This window comes from Castor canadensis, chromosome X, assembly GCF_047511655.1.
Source record: "Castor canadensis chromosome X, mCasCan1.hap1v2, whole genome shotgun sequence".
Classification (NCBI taxonomy): domain Eukaryota; kingdom Metazoa; phylum Chordata; class Mammalia; order Rodentia; family Castoridae; genus Castor; species Castor canadensis.
In genome coordinates this window covers 92739559-92761132 of record NC_133405.1, presented here as the reverse complement: position 1 = coordinate 92761132, position 21574 = coordinate 92739559, and the positions used below count along the sequence as shown (strand labels likewise).

Here is a 21574-nt window from a genome sequence, read left to right as displayed (position 1 = left end):
CATGTCCTTACAAATGCTAGACAAGCACTCTACCACTGAGTCAAGAGTGAACTTGAACCATTGTAATCAGAATAAAATTGCTAATGGTACTTAAAATTAAAAGAATGCAGTAAAAGAGAGACTACAAAAACCTAAAGCCTATGTAAAATTTAAGTCAATAAGGTACTGGCTTGAGAAACAGATTAAGTAGAATAGAAATACACTTTATATGTATGAGAATTTTAATACCTGATGAAAGGAAGGTTTTGCCAAATATTAAATGAAAATTTATGTCATAATTGATTCAGTTATAATAATGATAATGAAGTGTGCCTGCTGTGCCAGGTACTATGCTTTGTGCTCTTACATGCCTTTTCTCCTTATTACAACCTTTTATTTATTTATTTATTTGTTTTTTTTGTTTTTTTTGGTTTTTTTTTTGCAGCATTGGGGTTTGAACTCAGTGCCTCATACTTGCTAGGCAGGCATTCTACCACTTGAGCACTCCACTAGCTCTACAACCTCTTTTATTTTTTTGCATTACTAGGATTTGAATTCAGGGTTTTTGCTGTAGTTATTTTGGAGATAGGATCTTGCTTTATGCACAGGCTTCCCTGAACCTCGAGCATCCTATTTTACTCTTCCGGACATCACTTGGATGACAGGCACATGCCACCACGTCCAGCTATTGGTTGAGATGGGGGTCTCACGAACTTTTTGTACAACTGCAATTCTCCCAATCTAGTAGCTAGGATTACAGGCATGAGTCACAAGCACCTGGATTCCTTATTACAACCTTTTGAGCTACAGGAAGTATTATCTTATTTTAGAGATGGGCAAACTAAATCCTCTAGAGGTTGAGACAGTTGCTCAAAAAGGAAAAGGAATTGTGGAACTTCCAAGGGTATCAGACTCCAAGTTTGTATTCTTTGCTACTACATCCTATATAAAGAAAAGTGTCTAGAATATCAGAGGTATTTGCTAAATGTTATTCCTATGAGTAACAGTTTGCTGTAAGTTGTAATACATTGTATTACATTGTAATAGAATATATGATACTTGCATATAGTGTATATACTACAATTACTACTAGTAGTAATAGTAAAGATATCCTATTGTCATTGAGATTAAAGAAATTTCTTGGGACGTAAATAATGCTGTAGTTTTGCCAGGGAAAACCCCCAGTAGATTCATATAATTTGGATAGTAGCATATAATAAGCATCACTTAATATTGGCTGATTGAATTGTTATTATTTTCCAATGTCCCTTTTCTTTTATTCCTCTGACTTATTAGACTCTACACTCTGTCTCATAATTCATTCAAGACTAGTTGAATTACAGCACTGGCTCAAAGATGAAGCTTAGCATTTCCTTTTTTATTTGTTCAGCAAATATTTACTGAGGACCTATTCTGCTATGCATTATACTAAGGATGGAAAGACATTTCAAATTTCAAGTTGACATCAAAGCATAAATCAAACCATCTGGGTGTGGTAGCTCACACCTGTAATCCAAGCTACTTGGGAGGTAGAAATCTGGAGGATTGCTGTTCAAGGCAAGCCCAGGCAAAAAGTTTGAGAGTCTGCATTCCAACCAAGAAAATGCTGGGTATGGTGGTGTGTGCCTGTCTTCCCAGCCATGTGGGAAGTGTAAATAGAAGGATTATGGTGAAGACAAGCTTGGGCATAAACACAATATCCTATTCAAAAAATACCTAAAAACAAAAAGGACTGGGGGCATGGTTCAAGGGGCAGAATGCCTACCTGGTGAGTACAAGACCTTGAGTTCAAAGCCCAGTATTGCCCCCACCAAAAGTGTATATCAAACCAAAGAGTTCCAATCCGTAGGAAATGAATCGTTTCCTCCTCTGTGGAGTCTTCTCTGATTCTTACAGGTATGTTTAGTTAGTCCGTCTCTCCTTAGAGCACCCAGATCATACACAATTGTTGTGCTATATTGGACTTTCTATGAGCTTGTCTGTTTCTCACACTTGACTCCTTTAGGTCAGATGTGAGTCCTACAGTTTTGCTTTGGAAGGTTTGTTTCTGTAAACTTTTTTGTTTTGTTTTGCATTTTGTTTGTTTTTAATACATCCTAAATCTCATGGTAATTCACATGGGCATTTTAAAAGAATATGGGTTTTTTTGTACAAAATCAAACATTTAGATTTTATGTGATTCTATTAAACAAGTCTTCTATAATTTTGAATGTATTTTAGCTGTATTGTACATGTCATAGCTTGATAGCAGAATACTGAAGTCTCCCACAATACTTGCATTTGTGTTCATTTCCTTCTGTTTTTGCTTTACATTTTGCCAACAAACTAGGATGCAAGTGTTAAAAGATAAAAGAATAGGCAAAGTTAAATCAAGAAACTACAAATCAAAAGAAAGAAATAATAATAGATAAAATATTCTTTGGATAAAAAAAGTATTTTTAAAAAGAATATTTTAAATTGATTAAGAGTATAAAGCTATGAATTATGAATTAAATAATATAGCATCAAAAATTATAAAATATGGCTGGAGGTGTGGCTCAAGTGGTAGAGTGCCTCTCTAGGAAGTGTGAAGCCCTAGGTTCAAACCCCAGTACCACCAAAAAAAAATACTAAGCAAAAAAGTATAAAATAGATCATAAAGTATGAATATATTTTCCAAGTGGACAAAGTGTGAGCAGGGAAGTGGATAGGAAGTATTCTGGGCAATGGTAAGTTTTGCAGGGTCCAGGGAGATTCCTGCTGTGGAACCCAGTTATTTAGAATTTAGTTCCTAAAAAAGTAAAAGGGTTTGTTGGCATATCCTGCCATACCAGAATCATCCTATAGTTCACAAAAATAACAATTTGGGTTGAAGTAAGAGTAATGTTGGTAGGGCTGCTTATGCTGTTTTAATCATTCCAAAGGAGGAAACAATAGTTCAGAGATGTTCCTAGATTCTAAACCAGTCTGTCTAACTGCAGAGCTCTGGCTCTCCTAGGGCAGCACACTGCCTCCTGGTGGTAGTAATTGGACTAGAATTCCCAGGATCCCATCCCATGTACCACTCAGACTAGATCACTCCTTGTATTAAATACCGTTTCTAAAGTCTTACACAGTTCCAGGAATTATGCGTGGGCCTTCAGGGAGTTAAGGATAGACTTTATACTTAAATACTTGTATTTTTTCCTCTCCTTATCTCTTACTCTGTCTCTCCCTACATTCTCAGTATGTAGAACAGTAAGACATTCAATTTGTGGACATCCAATTCAAATACTCATCAGTATTTATTTCTTTCATTAATAGATTTCCTATCTTAGAAAATAGCCCCATATCATCCAGTCATCTGACCAGCCCAGAATTCTAGGAGTCATAGACTTTTCCTTTCTCTTCATTCCCTTCCCATAAAACCCATGACCAAGAGCTGGGCATGCAGCTTAGTGGTAGAGCACTTGCCTAGCATGCATGGGGCCCTGGGGTTCAATCCCTGACACCACACACACACACACACACACACACACACACACACACACAAATTCATGACCAATTCCTATGGATTTATATCCTCAATAGCTCTTGTCTTTTTTCCTCTGGCCTACTCCATCTCCTGTGCTAGTGCCTTTGTTCAGTCCCTTTTTGGCTACAGATTCAGTTGCTTTCCATACCACTTGTTCCCTGCCCCCCACCTTCTGAGCCAGTCAGTATAAAACCAGTCAATATCACTGTCCTGCTGACAATCCTTAAATGTCTTCCTACAGTTTCAGGATGAAGGTCCAAGTTGCATAATCTTGTTTGGAGACCCTCTGTGATCTGGCTTACTTTCTAATCTTGCCTTCTATATTTAGCTATATATATTCTATAGCTAAACATGTTTAAAACTCAGCTCCTGCTGACTTTTTCAGGATGTCCTTCTTGAATCTTATAGTTCTGGGGTTCTTCTGTGCTCTCATAGCACCTTGTGCGTTCTTTTCTCTTGGTGCTTATTAACACACTATTCTGTTATTGTTGGTGTACATGCCTGTCACCTCTACCACCCAGAGTGCAAGTAATCAAAGGCAGAGTGTGTGTGTGTGTGTGTGTGTGTGTGTGTGTGTGTGTGTGTGTGATGTTGGGGATGGAACCAGGGTTTCTGCATGATAGGCAGGTCCTCTACCACTGAACTATATCCGTAGCCCTTGGGGTTTGTGAGACAGGGTATTTCTATGTAGTTCAGGCTGGTTTCAGACTCTCCATCTTCCTGCCTCTGCCTCCCAATTAACAGGCATGCGCAACACCTGGCACCGTGGTAGATTCTTAATAAGTGTTTGTGATGTGAACACATGAGGTTTGTGACCTAATGATGATGTTTCTATTTTCTAGGTACATGGTTCAGTGGCCTGGTGGTCGAATTCTGCATCGCCATGAACTAGACACCTTCCTTGCACAGGCAGTGTCAACCCAGCTTTATGAACCAGATCAACTCCAAGAACTGAAGGTGATTTGATCTACCCTCATTTACATGCTTTCCTTTTTGGGCTCTTTTAGGTCTTTTTTTCCCCTGGTTCTGGAGGGGGAAGAATAAGTTCTGCAAGTAAATGTTTGATTTACTTTAGTCAGATATTTATGTTTATTAATAAAACCAAGAGGTGCTTGCTGTATTTCTCCCATACCGATGGAAGAAAATGGATAGAAAAGATGTATATTGTGCAAGGCAAATAAACCATGGCCCATAGATCATGGTAAAATTTCTGACTCTTGTAAGATATATTACAGGGGACTTATCCTGCTGTCTATCCTTGCTTGTCTCTTGAGTAAATGTGTAATCCCTCCCTTAATGATACATAATGGGTATTAGGGGAAATAGAGAAAAGCATAAGGAAGAAAATCTCCCATGTAACTGAAGGCAGTAGAACATAATAGTGAGGATATAAGGAAAAGATGTAGGAGGATGAATATGGTGGAAATATTATGTACGCATGTATGAAAATGGAAAAATGAGACCTGTTGAAACTATTCCAGGAATGTGGGGCAGGTAAAGGAGAATGATGGAGGAAGTGAAGGAAGTGAATTCAACTATGATATATTATAAGATATTTTGTAAATTTCACAATGTACCCCAGTACAACAATAATATGATAAAAAAAAAAGAATATAGTAGTATATAGAGTAGGTGCTGAAGCCCGGCTGCCTTGGGTTTGAATGGGTTCATTACCTCTTGGCTATGTGACTTCAGTAGGTTATTTTGGTAGCTTCAGTTTCCTTACTTGTGAGATTGTGAGTATACTAAGTAAAATAACCCATGTAAAACATTTATAAATCCCTTGTATATTTTAAATATATAGTATTCAATAAGTATTAGCTGTTAATTCAGGATATCCTACCCCTGACTTCAGTAACTATGCTTCTTTGAGTTCCTAGGGTAAACTAGAAGATAAAGTCCAATAAGATTTGCAAAATTAAATTAGGTGCAGTGGCACACACTTGTAGTCTCACTTGAGACTGAGGCAGGAGAATCACAGACTGCACAGCATAGGGAGACCCATTCTCAAAAAAAGTAGATCTGGGGCTGGGGTATAGCTCAGTGGTAGAGTGCTTGCCTAACATGCAAGACATCTTGGGTTCGATCCCCAGCAACACACACACACACACACACACACACACACACACACACAACTTGCAATATCTTTTAAGTGAGGTCAGCCAAGGGAAAGATGCAGCAGTCTAAGACAAGCAATGAATGTTTCCTTTTGCAGTAATATTGCTGGGTCCTAGAACAGCTCCTGACACCAGATCTCACCTAGGAGAGGACCTGCAAATACTTCCCGTATCCTGTTAAGCCATCTAACATGCCAACTTGATATAACCATTGTGAAAATTTTGATGTTTTCTTCCAGTCTTTTTGTGTTTGTGGTGTGTGTGCATCTGCAGTACTGGGGATTGACTCTTCCAGTGTTCTACTGTGCTTGTTTTATATATCTAAAATATTGTTTATGCATCTGCTTTGTAAGCATGAATCCCTGAGTTCAAAACCCAGTACCACCAAAAAAAGAAAAGATAGTGTTTATGCACTTTATACCTGCAGTTTCTCCATCTGCAGATTCAACCAACATCAGATTGAAAATATTTTTAAAAAGTTACATCTGGCTAGGCATAGTGGTGTATGCCCTTAATCCCAGCACTCAGAGGGCTGAGGCAAGAAGATTATGAGTCAGACCAGTCTAGGCCATATAGTGACTTTGTGGCTAGCCTAGAGACTACATAGTGAGAACCTGTCTCAAAAAAAAAAAGTTACATCTGTACTGAATAGACTTTATTTCTTGTCATTCCCTAAACAATAGAGTATAATAACTATTTACATAGCATTTACCTTGTATGTATACAGGAATATGTGTAGGTTATATGCAAATACTGTATTGTTTTATAAAAGGGTTGGGCATCCACAGATTTAGTTACCTTTGAGGGGTCCTGGAACCAATTCCCCAAGAATACCAAGAGACGACTATATTGTGTTTTCACTTAAAATAGCACATATTTTCTATGTGTTAAAATTTTTTAACATGTAGATTTTTAAATAATTTATCATATGCTGTATTATTTAATTATTATAGTGTTGACCATTTAGATTATTCCCATTATATGTAATGTTGTCACTAACATATTTATGCATAGAGCTTTATTGACATTTCTACTTCCTTAGAGTAGATTCCATAATCCTATGCAATGTTTTCTAAAATATTTTTAGTGTGCCTGTGCTTTGACTGAAGCCTATCAACATGAGGCCAGGTATGAAATTTTCTATCATGTCAATCCTCAAAAAGTTTTAGATTTTGGAGCATAAAGTGCTCCAAAAGATTTGAGATTAGGGATGCTCAAACTGTAGTTTCTTTTTTTGTAGCTTCTTAATAGTAATTTTTTTCTATCATGCTTTCAGATTGAGAAACTGGATGCCCGAGGGATCCAGCTTGCTGCCCTGTTCATGAGTGGGGTCGACACAGCTCTGTTTGCTAATGATGCCTGTGGCCAGCCAGTCCCTTGGGAGCATTGCTGCCCCTGGATTTACTTTGATGGCAAGCTGTTCCAGAGCAAGCTTATTAAAGCAGGCCGAGAGCGAGTATCCCTGGTTGAACTCTGTGATGGCCAGGTACCAGCACATTGGGCAGCTACTAAGGACCATCTCTGATCTGCAGTAGAAATTAATGAATGAACAGGGAGGAGAAAGGAGCTAAAACATTGGGAAGCAGAAGTAGGAAAATATGTCTAACATTAATCTTTGTTAATCAACATGGTCCCAAAAGCCCAAAGTCTGCTATGTACATGTTATAAAGTCCTATGCTGAAAAGTTTTTTTACATGCTTAAAGTTTTCATATCCCCTTTCTTAACTACAAAGATTTCTTCCCCATGTAATACTTAGATCTACTATATGCCTTACCTCTCTTAGGATTTTATTTCCTGTATTTTAAAAAACTGTACATCACATCACTTTTTCAAGTGATAATTTAAAAAAAACTATGTTTAGTAATACAAAAGAGTAATAAGTAGATGAGTATAAGCACAGGAGTTTTTACAATAAAACCTTGGAAAGGTGAGGGAGGGCAAGAGAAAGGAAAACCTTATTCTTTCATCCATTTGGGGATGGTGAACTGAAGAATGAGAGCAGTGGCCAGTAAACTACTCCTAGCCTGCCCCCCGCTCCCTTTTTGTAATACATCCTACCTTCTATTTTTTATAAGTAAAAAATTTTGAAACAAAGATATGCAAAGATATGCATATGTGTGTGACTGTCTTCATGCTACAGTAGCAGAGGGGAGTAATTTTGGCAGAGACAGTGTGGTCCACAAAGCCTAAAATGTTTACTATCCTACTCTTTCCAGAAGAAGTTTGCCTATCTCAGGACTAGACATACACACTTATCCTGGTCAAGAGCTCAGGGTCTCCAATCAGGGGTATGAAGGACAAAGTTAAAAGGCTTTGTATATGTCATACTTTTGCTCTTCTCTCTTTTACCTAATTCTTTTTTCTCCCCCTTAAAAATGAGATAGCCTATTGTTAGCCATGTAATCAACCATCAGTAAATCCTTAGGTTATATTTGTTTTATTGACCTGCTTAATGTGCCTCACAAGCCCTCTGTCAGAATTAATCTGATGGTAATGTGGTTTCATGTGATGAGTGCAGGCTTTGATGCGAGAGAGGCTTCCTCACTATGTAGCTTGGAGGCATTTAACTCCAGGCTCAATTCCTTCAATGGTAATAGAATTGTGAGACTGTACCTAGAGTGCTCAATACTGTGCCTGAAACATGGGAGAAGTTTGGAAAATGTCAGCTACTATTATATTATTCCTTTCCTCATTTGAAGGCTGACCTGGCAACCAAAGTGGAAAAGATGAGACAGAGTATCCTTGAAGGAGTCAACATGAATCATCCACCACCTTCTGCTCTACTTCCATCACCTACTTTTGTGCCTCCCATGGTGCCCTCTCTCTACCCTGTTTCACTTTATTCCCGAGCCATGGGCTCAATTCCACCCCCGCCTCAAGCACGAAGCCGGGGGTTTGCAGGTTAGTACCTAAGAATGAGCTATTTGCCATCTAATTTATTTCTTAAAAACCCATCCAGTACTCACTGCCAATTATAAATCACCAGTTTCATATTACACCTTACCTCATTTATATTCTGTGCTATGTTGTGGTGGCTTGAGGACTAGCTTATTGTAATGGAGGAAAAAGTCCACTGGGGAAGAAAGTCCTCAGGAACTAAGTCCCCAGAACTAATAACCTGGGGAAGAAAGCCCACTGAATTCCCAGACTGCTGTCCATATAGGCAATTTATTTCTCACCATACAACCTCATGCAGTCTGGACTGATACAGAAACCAGGAGTCACTTTATTATTTTCAGAACTATAACTCATATGGATCTTCATGGTTGCTGTTCATTCATTCATCCCTTATAGGCATTTTCTACAGAAGCTTTCAGGAAGAGCACTGGGAGTAAATGCCATTATTAGAAGATGACAACAGCTTGGTGTAGCCATACCAACTCTGGAGATAGACCTGACATGTTTCTATTCCTTTAGCTCCAGAAGCATGGAGAGAAAGAAATGTCATTGTTTAAGTCTCCCAAAGGATTGCAGTTTAGTAGAGAAAACACACATATACACACACACTCGCACACACTAACACACACACACACACGTATAAATTATGGTGATATCTGAGCTGCTCCTTAGGTAGCTCAGATACTGATCCTGATACTTCAAACAACGTGCCCCCGTTGAAACAGGATTTTTTTTGTGGTGCTGAGAGTCCAACCCAGGACCTTTTGCATGACAGGAAAGCACTCTGCCACTAAGCTACATTCCTAGCACTGAAAGAGGATATTTTAATGAGGACATTTTACTGTGAAATAGAAAGGTTCTGTGATCAGATGAGAGCTGTGGTTTAAGGTGTGTGTTGTCTGTTGCATCTCTCTTTAAAAATAATAAAGCTGGATGTTTAAGTTAGTCTGTTAGGGTCACAGAATTCAGAATTCAGAATTCAGCTCAAGGATGTGCTTAGATGAACAGTGTGAAATTTTGCTCTGGTAATCTCCTTTTCAGTCAGGTAATGATCAATTCTTACAAACCAGGGAGCCAGCCACTCAATCCCTTTAAGGTGGCTTTAGCATCTGGTTTGATTCCATGTGCCAGGCTCTTTAGTTGAAAAATCAGTCACACACATTACTAAAGTAGGTAGGTAAATAGGTAGATAGGTAGGTAGGTAGGTAGGTAGGTAGATAGATAGATAGATAGATAGATAGATAGATAGATAGATAGATCGATCTTCATTTCCCTACCCCTACATGTGGCTCCATCATGACCCCTTATTATCACAAAGTCTTCTCATTAGAGTAAAGTAGAGAAAAGAAGAGTAGGTTGATTATGGAATCTTCTGTTCCATCTCTTGTCCGACCTTGCACTTAACATTCATTACTACTGTTCTTCCCCTCTGTTAGGTCTCCATCCAATCCCACCCCAAGGAGGAAAACTAGAGATTGCTGGGATGGTGGTGGGCCAGTGGGCTGGCAGCAGATCCTCCAGAGGCCGAGGATCCTTTGGCATGCAAGTGGTTTCTGTCGGTGGTCCAGGAAAGGGGTATGTATTTGAATGGGTTGGTATGAGCTAGTGTTAATCAAGGTGCCCTTGGGAAAATGCCCAGCTATTGAATTCTTTTAAGGTAAGAGGCATTAAGCAACTTTCCATATGTAAAGCCAGTTTTCAGTTTAGTTCAGCAAACATATAATAAATGTCCTGCTTTGATTAAAAAAAAAAACTTTTGTGTTAGAGGAGAACATTCAGTATAACACAGAAATGACAGATAGAGATTTACAGTAGTAACACTGAGAAGGGATATCTCACTTAACAGAGCCAAACTTCCTAGAGGAGATGAGTAGTTAACCAAGTGAAAATGAGGGTATGGGCGTTATATGTTTCTCATGATCACTTTTTCTCCTACTTGCTACAGGCATGGAAAAGAGCAAACCAGTAGAGGATCCAAAGGACATAAAAAAGGAAATAAGCAAGTAAGTACCCTTTTTAAGCATATCTAGCTTCTGTCTGATACCTCTTGTCTCTTCTGTCTAAATTGCAAGAGATCACTTCAAGCATGGAAACCTGAAATTCTCAGGGCAGCTTTCACACCTTCTCTGGACATTTGATGTCATCCCTTCCTCTCTAGCAGTGAGGTCTAACGAGGGTTAGTCACCCAGAACTGTTCCCACAGGGCTGCAGAGGCTCATCCTTTCCCCTGAATGGGATCACAAGACAGAAATCAGGTACAGTGCCCTGAAGACCTGTGCCCAAGGGACCAGAGTGAAGCTAACAGTGACATTACCTGAAATCTGCCTGAAGGGCCAGCAGAGATGCTTAGAAAATTGGACTTTTGCCTTTGTGGAATATGGGAGGGGGAAGCATTATCATTCTGCTTATTCTTAACAACTCAGAAATGTCTTCAATGTCATAGTCTACAAGTCCTCATTAGATATGCCCCTTTCCAACTATAGGTTATGAAGAACTATTCTTGTAATGATCCAAAATCTTGTTCTAGGGCTGAGGGTGTAGGTCAGTGGTAGACTGCTTGCTGACCATGCATAAAACACTGGATTTGATCCCTGGTGCCACAAAAAAAATAATCTTGTACCAGTTTCAAACTGCTATTGTTGCTTGAGTGCCTACTTTCTACCAAACCCCTCTCTCCTAGATATTTTGTCATCAGTTCTCAATCCTAAATCTGTTCTCTTGTATATAGCTAGCCCTCACTGCATCTATGTTAACACCCACCATCTAATGTTTTTCTCAATACAAATTTGCAGGCTAGGCATGGTGGCACATAGCTGTAATCCCAGCTATGAGAGAAGTGGTTAGAAGGCAGCCTGGGAAATGTCTATATCAAAAACAAGCTGGTCATGCTATCTCACACCTGTAATCCCAGCTACATTATGCAAGAAGTGGGAGTAGGAAGATTGTTATCTGAGGCCAGGCAGGGGCAAAAGTGTGATACACTATCTAAAAACTAAACTAGAGCAAAAAGGGCTGAGAGTGTGGCTCAAGTGGTAGAATGCTTGCCTTGCAAGCTGGAGGCCCTTAGTTCAATCCCCCAGTACTGCAAAAAAAAAAAAATCTTTTTGCTTTAATGTTATTTTGAGCCAAAAGTGGAACTAAAATAGTAAGTCCCACACACAACACGTTTTATAATGCATTCCAAAGCTAGAGAGCCACAGCTCACCAGTTTGTGAGTTTTATGAAGTTTCTTAGCTCCTTCCAGAAACTACTCAGTAAGGTAAAAAGCACTGCATCTACAAGGAAATCTAGTCACCCAAGAAGGTTTCCATAAGGTGGTACAGCCTTGGCAAATTTACCATAATTCTAAGTTTGAATTAGGGTATACAGTCTAAAAACCTTCTTTAGTTAGTTCAAAAAAATAGATCCATCTCTGTTGTTGACTCACACTAATGAAGATCACAGAAATAGCTATGTAGATATGACGGGGGTGGAAGAGAAAGAAGGGAATGAGAGCTAAGAACTAATTCATGATAAGAAATACTGTGATTTATTGCACACTTACACTTCTTCCACTAACTCTTAACAATACATGAACTTATCAAAGCTACATGAATACCGTGTGAACTATTTATTACTCCCCATTTTATTTTATTTTATTTTATTTTATTTTTTCTTTTATTATTCATATGTGCATACAAGGCTTGGTTCATTTCTCCCCCCTGCCCCCACCCCCTCCCTTACCACCCACTCCACCCCCTCCCGCTCCCCCCCCTCAATACCCAGCAGAAACTATTTTGCCCTTATCTCTAATTTTGTTGTAGAGAGAGTATAAGCAATAATAGGAAGGAACAAGGGGTTTTGCTGGTTGAGATAAGGATAGCTATACAGGGCATTGACTCACATTGATTTCCTGTGCGTGGGTGTTACCTTCTAGGTTAATTCTTTTTGATCTAACCTTTTCTCTAGTTCCTGGTCCCCTTTTCCTATTGGCCTCAGTTGCTTTAAGGTATCTGCTTTAGTTTCTCTGCATTAAGGGCAACAAATGCTAGCTAGTTTTTCAAGTGTCTTACCTATCCTCACCCCTCCCTTGTGTGCTCTCGCTTTTATCATGTGCTCATAGTCCAATCCCCTTGTTGTGTTTGCCCTTGATCTAATGTCCACATATGAGGGAGAACATACGAATTTTGGTCTTTTGGGCCAGGCTAACCTCACTCAGAATGATGTTCTCCAATTCCATCCATTTACCAGCGAATGATAACATTTCGTTCTTCTTCATGGCTGCATAAAATTCCATTGTGTATAGATACCACATTTTCTTAATCCATTCGTCAGTGGTGGGGCATCTTGGCTGTTTCCATAACTTGGCTATTGTGAATAGTGCCGCAATAAACATGGATGTGCAGGTGCCTCTGGAGTAACAGTATATCCCCAAGAGTGGTATTGCTGGATCAAATGGTAGATCGATGTCCAGCTTTTTAAGTAGCCTCCAAATTTTTTTCCAGAGTGGTTGTACTAGTCTACATTCCCAACAACAGTGTAAGAGGGTTCCTTTTTCCCCGCATCCTCACCAACACCTGTTATTGGTGGTGTTGCTATTGATGGCTATTCTAACAGGGGTGAGGTGGAATCTTAGCGTGGTTTTAATTTGCATTTCCTTTATTGCTAGAGATGGTGAGCATTTTTTCATGTGTTTTCTGGCCATTTGAATTTCTTCTTTTGAGAAAGTTCTGTTTAGTTCACATGCCCATTTTTTTATTGGTTCATTAGTTTTGGGAGAATTTAGTTTTTTAAGTTCTCTCTATATTCTGGTTATCAGTCCTTTGTCTGATGTATAATTGGCAAATATTTTCTCCCACTCTGTGGGTGTTCTCTTCAGTTTAGAGACCATTTCTTTTGATGTACAGAAGCTTTTTAGTTTTATGAGGTCCCATTTATCTATGCTATCTCTTAGTTGCTGTGCTGCTGGGGTTTCATTGAGAAAGTTCTTACCTATACCTACTAACTCCAGAGTATTTCCTACTCTTTCTTGTATCAACTTAAGAGTTTGGGGTCTGATATTAAGATCCTTGATCCATTTTGAGTTAATCTTGGTGTAGGGTGATATACATGGATCTAGTTTCAGTTTTTTGCAGACTGCTAACCAGTTTTCCCAGCAGTTTTTGTTGAAGAGGCTGCTATTTCTCCATCGTATATTTTTAGCTCCTTTGTCAAAGATAAGTTGCTCATAGTTGTGTGGCTTCATATCTGGATCCTCTATTCTGTTCCACTGGTCTTCATGTCTGTTTTTGTGCCAGTACCATGCTGTTTTTATTGTTATTGCTTTGTACTATAGTTTGAAGTCAGGTATCGTGATACCTCCTGCATTGTTCTCTTGACTGAGTATTGCCTTGGCTATTCGTGGCCTCTTGTGTTTCCATATAAATTTAACAGTAGATTTTTCAATCTCTTTAATGAATGTCATTGGAATTTTGATGGGAATTGCATTAAACATGTAGATTACTTTGGGGATTACTCCCCATTTTAAACAGGAGGAAACTGAGGCTCAGAAGAATGAAGTATCTTACCTCAAATTATCCATCGAGTCAGTTATCAGAGTTGACATTCCAACCCAAACTAACTGATTTCCATAGACCTGTGCTGTTCAGATTCCAATATAATATAACAACTCTAATAGCTAAAGAAAAGAGTCACTCCCACACCTGGCTGACACTAGTATGTGTGCTTTTAACCATTACTACCAGAACTTTCTTTCTCTAAGGGCAAGTCACAAGGTAGGCCATGATTTCAGAAATTTGCCTATGGGCATGGAATTGGATAGTGATGTTAGTTACCATTTATTGAGAGTTTTTTTTTTTTTTTCTTTTCAGTTTTTTGAGACAGGGCCCACTCTGTAGCCCAGATTGGCCTTGAACTTACAATCCTCCTGCCTTCACCTCCTGAATGCTGGGATTATTGGTATGTGTTACCATGCCTAGCCCATTTACTGAGTTCTTACAACATGCCATACACAACGTGTTCCAAAGTGCTTTACACTTTACATGGAGTGTCTCATTAAATCCTTATAGGAACCTATGAAGTACATACTATTATGTAAAACTTGCTTCGAACACTGTTATATGCTCTAGAGGTAACCTGGCCAGGGAAATTCTTGTATTGATTTTGTTTTTAGCTAAGGCATCTTCCCTGGACACTGTTACTGCTGACTATCATGCTTACTCCTTTTTATGTTCAGCCACCCTTTCTTGACAGTATGAAAAAATTAATTGCTCCAGCTTATTAAATGTGTCTACACTGTAGTCCTGTGTTCCTGAGGTTATTTGTAGACTTCCTGGAGTTATATATGTTCTCAATTTTTTTTTCTTTTTTTGTTTGCACTGGGGTTTGAACTCAGAGTTTTATGCTTACAAAGCAGGCACTCTAACACTTGAGCCATGCCTCCAGTCCAAATAAAAGGACATGTCATTTTTTTTTATTTTTCAGTTGGACTGGGGTTTGAACTCAGGGCTTCAGGCTTGCAAAGCAGGCACTCTACCACTTAAACCACACCTCTAGCCTTCAAATTCTTAGGTCAACTTATTTGTAATAATATTATTATTTCTTTTTTTAGTCCCTCAGGTGGCTAGTTCCATCCACTGTGTGGATTTTAACTTCCAGGCTCTTGGGCAATGCATCCAGTAGCCCCCATGTTTTACATACTTTGTAGCCAAATGATTTAGCTTTGAATCTGACTCTGCCATTGACCAATTCTGTGACCTTGGGCAAGTTTTCTAACCTCTCTATTCCCTATTTTCCTAATCTATAAAATGGAGAAGTTGGTATCTATCTTGCAGGGTTATGAGAATTAAATAACATGATAAATGTATAGTGTTTAGTACAGAGCCTGAAACGTGGGAAGTGCTCAATGAAAATTAGTAGTTGTTATTTATACTTGACCAAAAATTCAACAGGTATTAGCTTTCTATTATGTATTGTATTTTATTGGAAAAACAAGGCCTTTGGAGTCTAGGAATGCCAGTGACCTTGGGTACATCATTTTGCTTTTTTGATATTCTGTTGTCTCATCTATTAAAAAAACAAACAACAGAGTATGTGATGTGTCCAATCATGTCAGAAGTTGTCATTATTCCTAATAATACTAATTGAGAATCAGCACTTCATTATTCAATAATGCAGTTCATGTCATTTGCAATAGCAGTCACATTCCTGAGATTAAGAGAAACAGTTGATTGGTTTTTGTTATAAAAGGTTCTTTGAAATATTGTACATAGATCTCCTGGGCTTTTTCTTTTCCCTTTATTTTCTCTTTCAATTGTCAGCATTGGTCAGTCTTGCAGGGCAGTTGAGGGAATAGAGATTGACTTACCTAGAGCAGAATCCTGGCCCCACTGCTTTCTATCTTGAGCAAGTTACTTTAATTTTCTTGAGCTTCAGCTTCCTCATCTGTAAATGGGATATCATAATATATCATATGTCAAATATATCATAATATTTATCATGACGTATTAGAACTATATATTGCAAAGCTTTATATATGGTAGCTGTGTATTACTGTTTATCACTATCATTGGATTTCAGTCAGATCTGTCTGTTGTACCCTTAAGTTCTCGGGATAATATCAGAATGTACTAGATATCAACAAGCTTTAGATTTTCTGTTATTTCTAAAGAACTGAAGCAACTTCCTCAGGCCAGCTCATGAACCTGCTTGGGAAAGGCCAGCCAGTTTGGAAATACCATTTCTACTGAATATGTCTGTTTTGACAGGGCTCTTCAGATGGAATTTCTAAATCCCTGGAGCTTCATCAAGGTCGGTCCCGCTCACAGGTAAATGGAAACAATGGCACATTGATTAAGGAAGAGAAGAGCGATCATCTTCCAGCTCCATCACAATGTGCCTTATCCAGAGACAGCAACATGTGTAATAATGATAACCGCTGCCTCCCCCTGAAGAATGGGGAGAAGAACCACTTACAAGAACAAAAGCTAGAAACTGTAGTACAACGAAAAGAGGAATGACAAGCCGAAGATGGCTTCACCAGTCAGGAAGAGGGGAAGACTATACTTTTCTGATTCTAGGCCCAAGTTAGAGGAGGATATAAATACTCACCCTAGATTTACCAGAATTTTGATGGGATGTTCTATTATATTCATTTTTTTCCCCTTCCCTGACTTCTTCTGGGGCTCCAGACTTAGAATCTGGAAAATTTCTGTTTGAAGATGAATAACAAGATTAGCTCTAATTCTCAAATTGAATATATAGCACCAGTATTCCCTTTATCTCCTCTGGGAGTCTAGTAAGGCAGTAACTGTCAGAAAGCAGTTAACATGTAAAGTCCTATAGAAAAGTTACAACTTTGGTTTTTTGAGTCTTTAACATGACACTTACATGGTAAATATATGATAAAAACAGAGTTTAGGAGACAGCTGTCTATGGCTTCCTGGCTTATATTTTCTCTATGAGGTGATGGAGCCTTGATAATATCCAGTATCCATCTCCACATTCTTTCTCCCACCTCATCTACCCTAGGATTTTGTACACCACCTCTAGCTCTGGCCTGACAATCAGACAGGTAGATGTTTTCAGGGAAGTAAGTAGTATTGGTTATTTTTTTTATTTTTTTATTTTATACACTTAAAAAAAAACTACCAATGGCCTTTGTACTGGGAGATTCAAGTGAGTCAGAAAAGTACTGGGCAGATTTTTCCTGCCTCTCAACCAGTGCATTGTTTGTAAAATAGAAGCTATGGTGCAGTTTACCCACTCTGCTGCCCACACCCCGAAAGGGTGGGAATCAATGTTATGAAATTGAGTACGAAAAGGACTCAAAAGACTCCGTGTGTATGTGTGTGTATGGGTGTGTGTATGTGTGTGTGAATGGGTGTATATATGAACGTGTGTATCTATATGCATACACATACCCTTTATATAAAGAGAAAGATCTATTTATCTATACATATTTTATATATAAGTGTGTGTATATATATATATGTATATACACACATACATACATACATGGTGATATCCCAGAAGAATTACCGAATTTCCCAGAAATGCTTCCACTGCTATGGAGTGGTGGGTTTCAAAAGACCACACTTTATATCAGAAATCCTTACTTAGTCACAGCCCATCACAATTATGAGAAGATGGGCTACTCTAAATCAGACACAAAGTACTTTCCAGAGATTGCCTGTTCAGAACAACAAACATGTAGGTTGTTACAAGCTTCGCCTTGAACAGAGCCCTCACATCTCATGGTGAAAACAGGAGGTTGAAATGTGATTGGGAGTTGAACATTTTTTATGAAGGTTTGGAGAGGAAAAAGGGATAGGAGGTGATTACCATATGAAAGGGCTTTCAACCAATTTGGAAGAAATTTCTTATGGAACTCCAGGGTCAAATTGAGTTCAGATGAGAATTGGTTGACATGAAGCCCTGAAGGAGGGAGGACTAGCATTGGAAAGATAAGGTAGGGAAGTGTGAGGAAATTTGACTATTTGATTTTACATGCCTAGATTGTTTCATTTGTTCATTGACATTTTGACTACCGAATCTTTTCATTTGCTTTTCAAGGAAGACTTCAGAGGACTTCCTGGGCCCTGAGAAGTATTCTGTAAATAATTCTCAGCCCATGAGTGGCCAGGATCTGTCCAGGATAAAGAGGCTGTTCCTCCTTCCTGGAGATAGCCTTGAGACAACCTTGCATTTCCAGTTTCCCTCCTTGGGCAGCCAAAATATGAGGGATGGAAACAGGGCTTGCAAAAAAATTAGCGTTATATCTTCATTCAGAATTGAGGCTTTCAGCCTCACACACCTCCTTTTGGGCTTTATGATATTCTTGCCCAAGAAGTACCATTTCTACAGGAATACAACTGACTAGACTTTTAGCAGGGTTCTCTTTTTGAAAAAACCCCATGCACCTTAACCCACAACAGATCCTTGGTGAATTTTTTCAGACAACCAGAGGCCGTTTGCTAACTGCCCACCTACAATGACTGTTTCTCAAGAAATTGAAACAGTTTTGGGCTGTTTAATCCTATTCTGGCTCAGTTTAAGAGAACCCACAATTTGCAGGGGGAAGGAGTCTTAGAATGCCTTGCCCCCTGCCTAGATACTTCTTACATAAACCTAAGAAGGATGACAAGAGTGTATACCTAGCCAGACGTAAGCAGGAAAAGAGTATACAAAAAACTCCTCTTTGGAATGAGCTTCTGATTCGGTCCCCCTTCTTCTCTTGGACCTGGCCAACCTTTCACAACATCTTAAATGTTAGGAATTCTATATCCAGCAAGAGAGGAAATTCACAGTAAATTTAAATGGCTTGGAATTTTCTTTCTGAGCCAGGAAGAGATAAATTCTTTGGAGCTCTACAAGTAACCAGAATCACCAAGCTGCAAGTGAGTGGTTTATATATGGATACATACCTAATAGAAAGTACTTGGAGTTAAATGTAAGGTATCTTTTCAGTTGCTGTTTCTGTGCCTCTTGGATATATCTGACACAATCAGATGACAGTATTGGTAACTCACAGCATTAAGATTTCTTATTTTGTAGGCATTCACTGAGAGAGGTAAAACTGCTGCTTTGACAGGGATGATTCCAGTTTGCCAAAAGGCTTGCTTTTCTCCCCTCTACATACCTCTATTTTCCCCTAGCTTGGCCCAGGGTGAAACAACTGGTTCACCTCCAACCTTGATTTTTATTTGGATTCAGCATTTGGGGTTTGGAAGGTTATGAGTAAGAACTATAAAAGGGCCATATTTCTAGATTTTTAATTTATCTGCCAAATACACAATTTAAAAGCCAGAAAACTGAAGTTCATTACTGGGAGACAAACTTTTTCTAATTGGAGGACACAGAGGGTCTGACCTTTGCTGTACCACTTGGAGAGACTGTCATCCTTCACTTGAGGTTCCATTTCTGACTGTGATGTGGCCACTCTTGAACAAAGTCATGTTGGAACCCTCATAAATGACCCCTTTACCTTGTAGGGCCACAAGCAAAAACACCCTGGTTGTGTATAGTCACTGATCCCCAAGGAGTTGTAGTTTTTAATTTCTGCTTGTGTGTCTTGGGGTCAGCCTATAACTCTGACCTTTTTTCAGTGGCCAATTTGGTCTGGACCAGACCTCACAAACTTCTGCTCATTTGCAACATTCTGTGGCAGAAGAACTTTAAATAGATTAAACAAGAAGTGGTACTTGCTTTGGCTAGGGACATTTGATTTTTGTCTCCATCTTGGTTTTCTGACATTGTTGGCCAAGTCACATTAACTTTTTTTGATCAGAGAAAAACAGCCAGACAAGGCATAAGGGAGGGTGGTTAAAAGTGGGTGGTGGGGGACAGGAATGCTTATATAGGGTAGAAAGAATATGGGAGTAGCTCTTTGGTTATGGTGATTCAGTCCTTTGGAACCTTAGAAGGCTACTGTAGGCATGTCAATGCCACCATTTTAGCCTCTAAGACCCCCTCCCCCACTCCTTTGAAATGACAGTACAAGTAGACCACAATTTAAAGTAGTTAGTATAATTCTACTAAGGTTTAATCATTATACTTGTTCACTTCCTGGTGCATATTTCCTAAATATGCTTGGGGTTTGGGGTGGGGGGTTATTTTTCACTATTCCATTGTGTGTTGCCCTATATTTTTCTCCCTCCTGTGACTTTGGCATCTTATTTGACTTGCTCAGTAGTCTGCTGGTGCAGGTAGACAGCTCAGTGCACCTACTTCCGTATTACTGCTGTTTATCTTCAGTATTGTCTGAGGTTATTTTGATGTTCTAAGAAAATAATGTCATTTTTTACAAAATCATCTTTTCCAAGTTAAAAGCAAAATAAAATATTCCCTGTGCTAGGGTGCCCATTTCAGCTTTTGACATTGCCCCTGTATTTTATAAATGCTCTTTTTGTCCGTGTTGGTAGTAACTAATGGCTAGTGAGTTTTCATGTAAATGAAGCAAATTAAATATTTCAGATTTTATTAATCTCATAACCCTGGCAAATCTGATTATTTCATTTTAATTACTTCCCAGAAGGCACTTCCCTTCCTACCTTTTATTTTATTCTGTTCTACTTTTAGACTAACACACTAGGTAAAGAAACTTTAACTGCAAAGAGTCAGTGTTTTTAGTGCTCCCTGATAAATGATGTTATTGACAAAAGTAAGAAATTCTTTCATTGTTTATTTCCTGTGTTACTATCTCCTCTCCTGTGCTCTTGACAGTGTGTTTAGTGGATGGATAATATGTATTTCTCTTTCCCACTCCCAGATTTCAAATTCCCTGCCTTTTTGGCCTGCCTCACCACAAAAGCTCCATAGTTTATTAATGTAAGTTTGGATGGATGCTTCTTTGGGGAAACTGCAGGAGTTAATGGAAATGTTTCAGAAAGGAATGAGAATGTCTCAGGAGTTGTTCTGTGATGGAATTTGATCTGTTGTTCTGTTAATGCTGATGGAAAGAAACTTACAGCGCTTAATAAAGTCTATTCTTTTAGTAAAAAACTTGTGAAATAATTTTGGGTGTGTGAAGTTTGATTTCTTCTCTAATATCTGGGTAACCTCTGCAAGAGGTAATAAACTAGTTTCCATTCAGAAGTGTTACACAGAGATTTAGGGGTCTGTTTGCAGAATATCAAGGAAAGAGACTCCATACAAGAATCATCAAAAGGAAGAGCAGATTTAGCTTCCTGAGTAACTCCTTTATTTGGCACCTTTGACTCAACATTTTCCAAACAGAACCCATGCTTTCTTCTGAAGATTGCTCCTCTCCATGAGTTATACTGCCAACTGACCTGGGGGTTGGTTATTTTAGACTCATGCCTTTCCCTTCTGTCTCAGATTCAACTGGTGACAAGATCTGTTGATAACACTCAACTGTCTATTTCTCACATCTATCTCATCTTTGCTGTCCCAGCTCCTGTCTTGCCTGGAGTGTTGCAGTTGCTCCCCAGTCTTACTCCTAAACAGGCAATTGTGAGCAATGTTTTGTGTCTGAGTGGATGAGCCTTTTTCCACTGAAGGCGCCTGTACATTTTTTTCATGTTTTTAAAGGGATTTGACACAAGGGAAGGTTAAGAACTATTGCTTTAATGCACCATGCTTATCAGA

At 38.8% G+C, this 21574-nt stretch overlaps 1 protein-coding gene across 2 annotated transcripts in view; it reads left to right on the top strand.

Annotated features, from left to right (window-relative positions):
- The window catches only part of Fam120c (family with sequence similarity 120 member C), a 116069-nt gene extending 95089 nt beyond the window's left edge, over positions 1-20980 (top strand). For both annotated transcript variants that reach the window (XM_074064116.1, XM_074064114.1), the window contains exons 11-16: positions 4315-4429; positions 6866-7075; positions 8290-8491; positions 9925-10063; positions 10434-10491; positions 16234-20980. In XM_074064116.1, coding sequence (XP_073920217.1) covers positions 4315-4429; positions 6866-7075; positions 8290-8491; positions 9925-10063; positions 10434-10491; positions 16234-16485 — 976 coding nt within the window. In that variant the 3' untranslated portion in view covers positions 16486-20980. The remainder of the gene's footprint in view (positions 1-4314; positions 4430-6865; positions 7076-8289; positions 8492-9924; positions 10064-10433; positions 10492-16233) is intronic.
- The last annotated feature ends 594 nt before the right edge of the window (positions 20981-21574 follow it).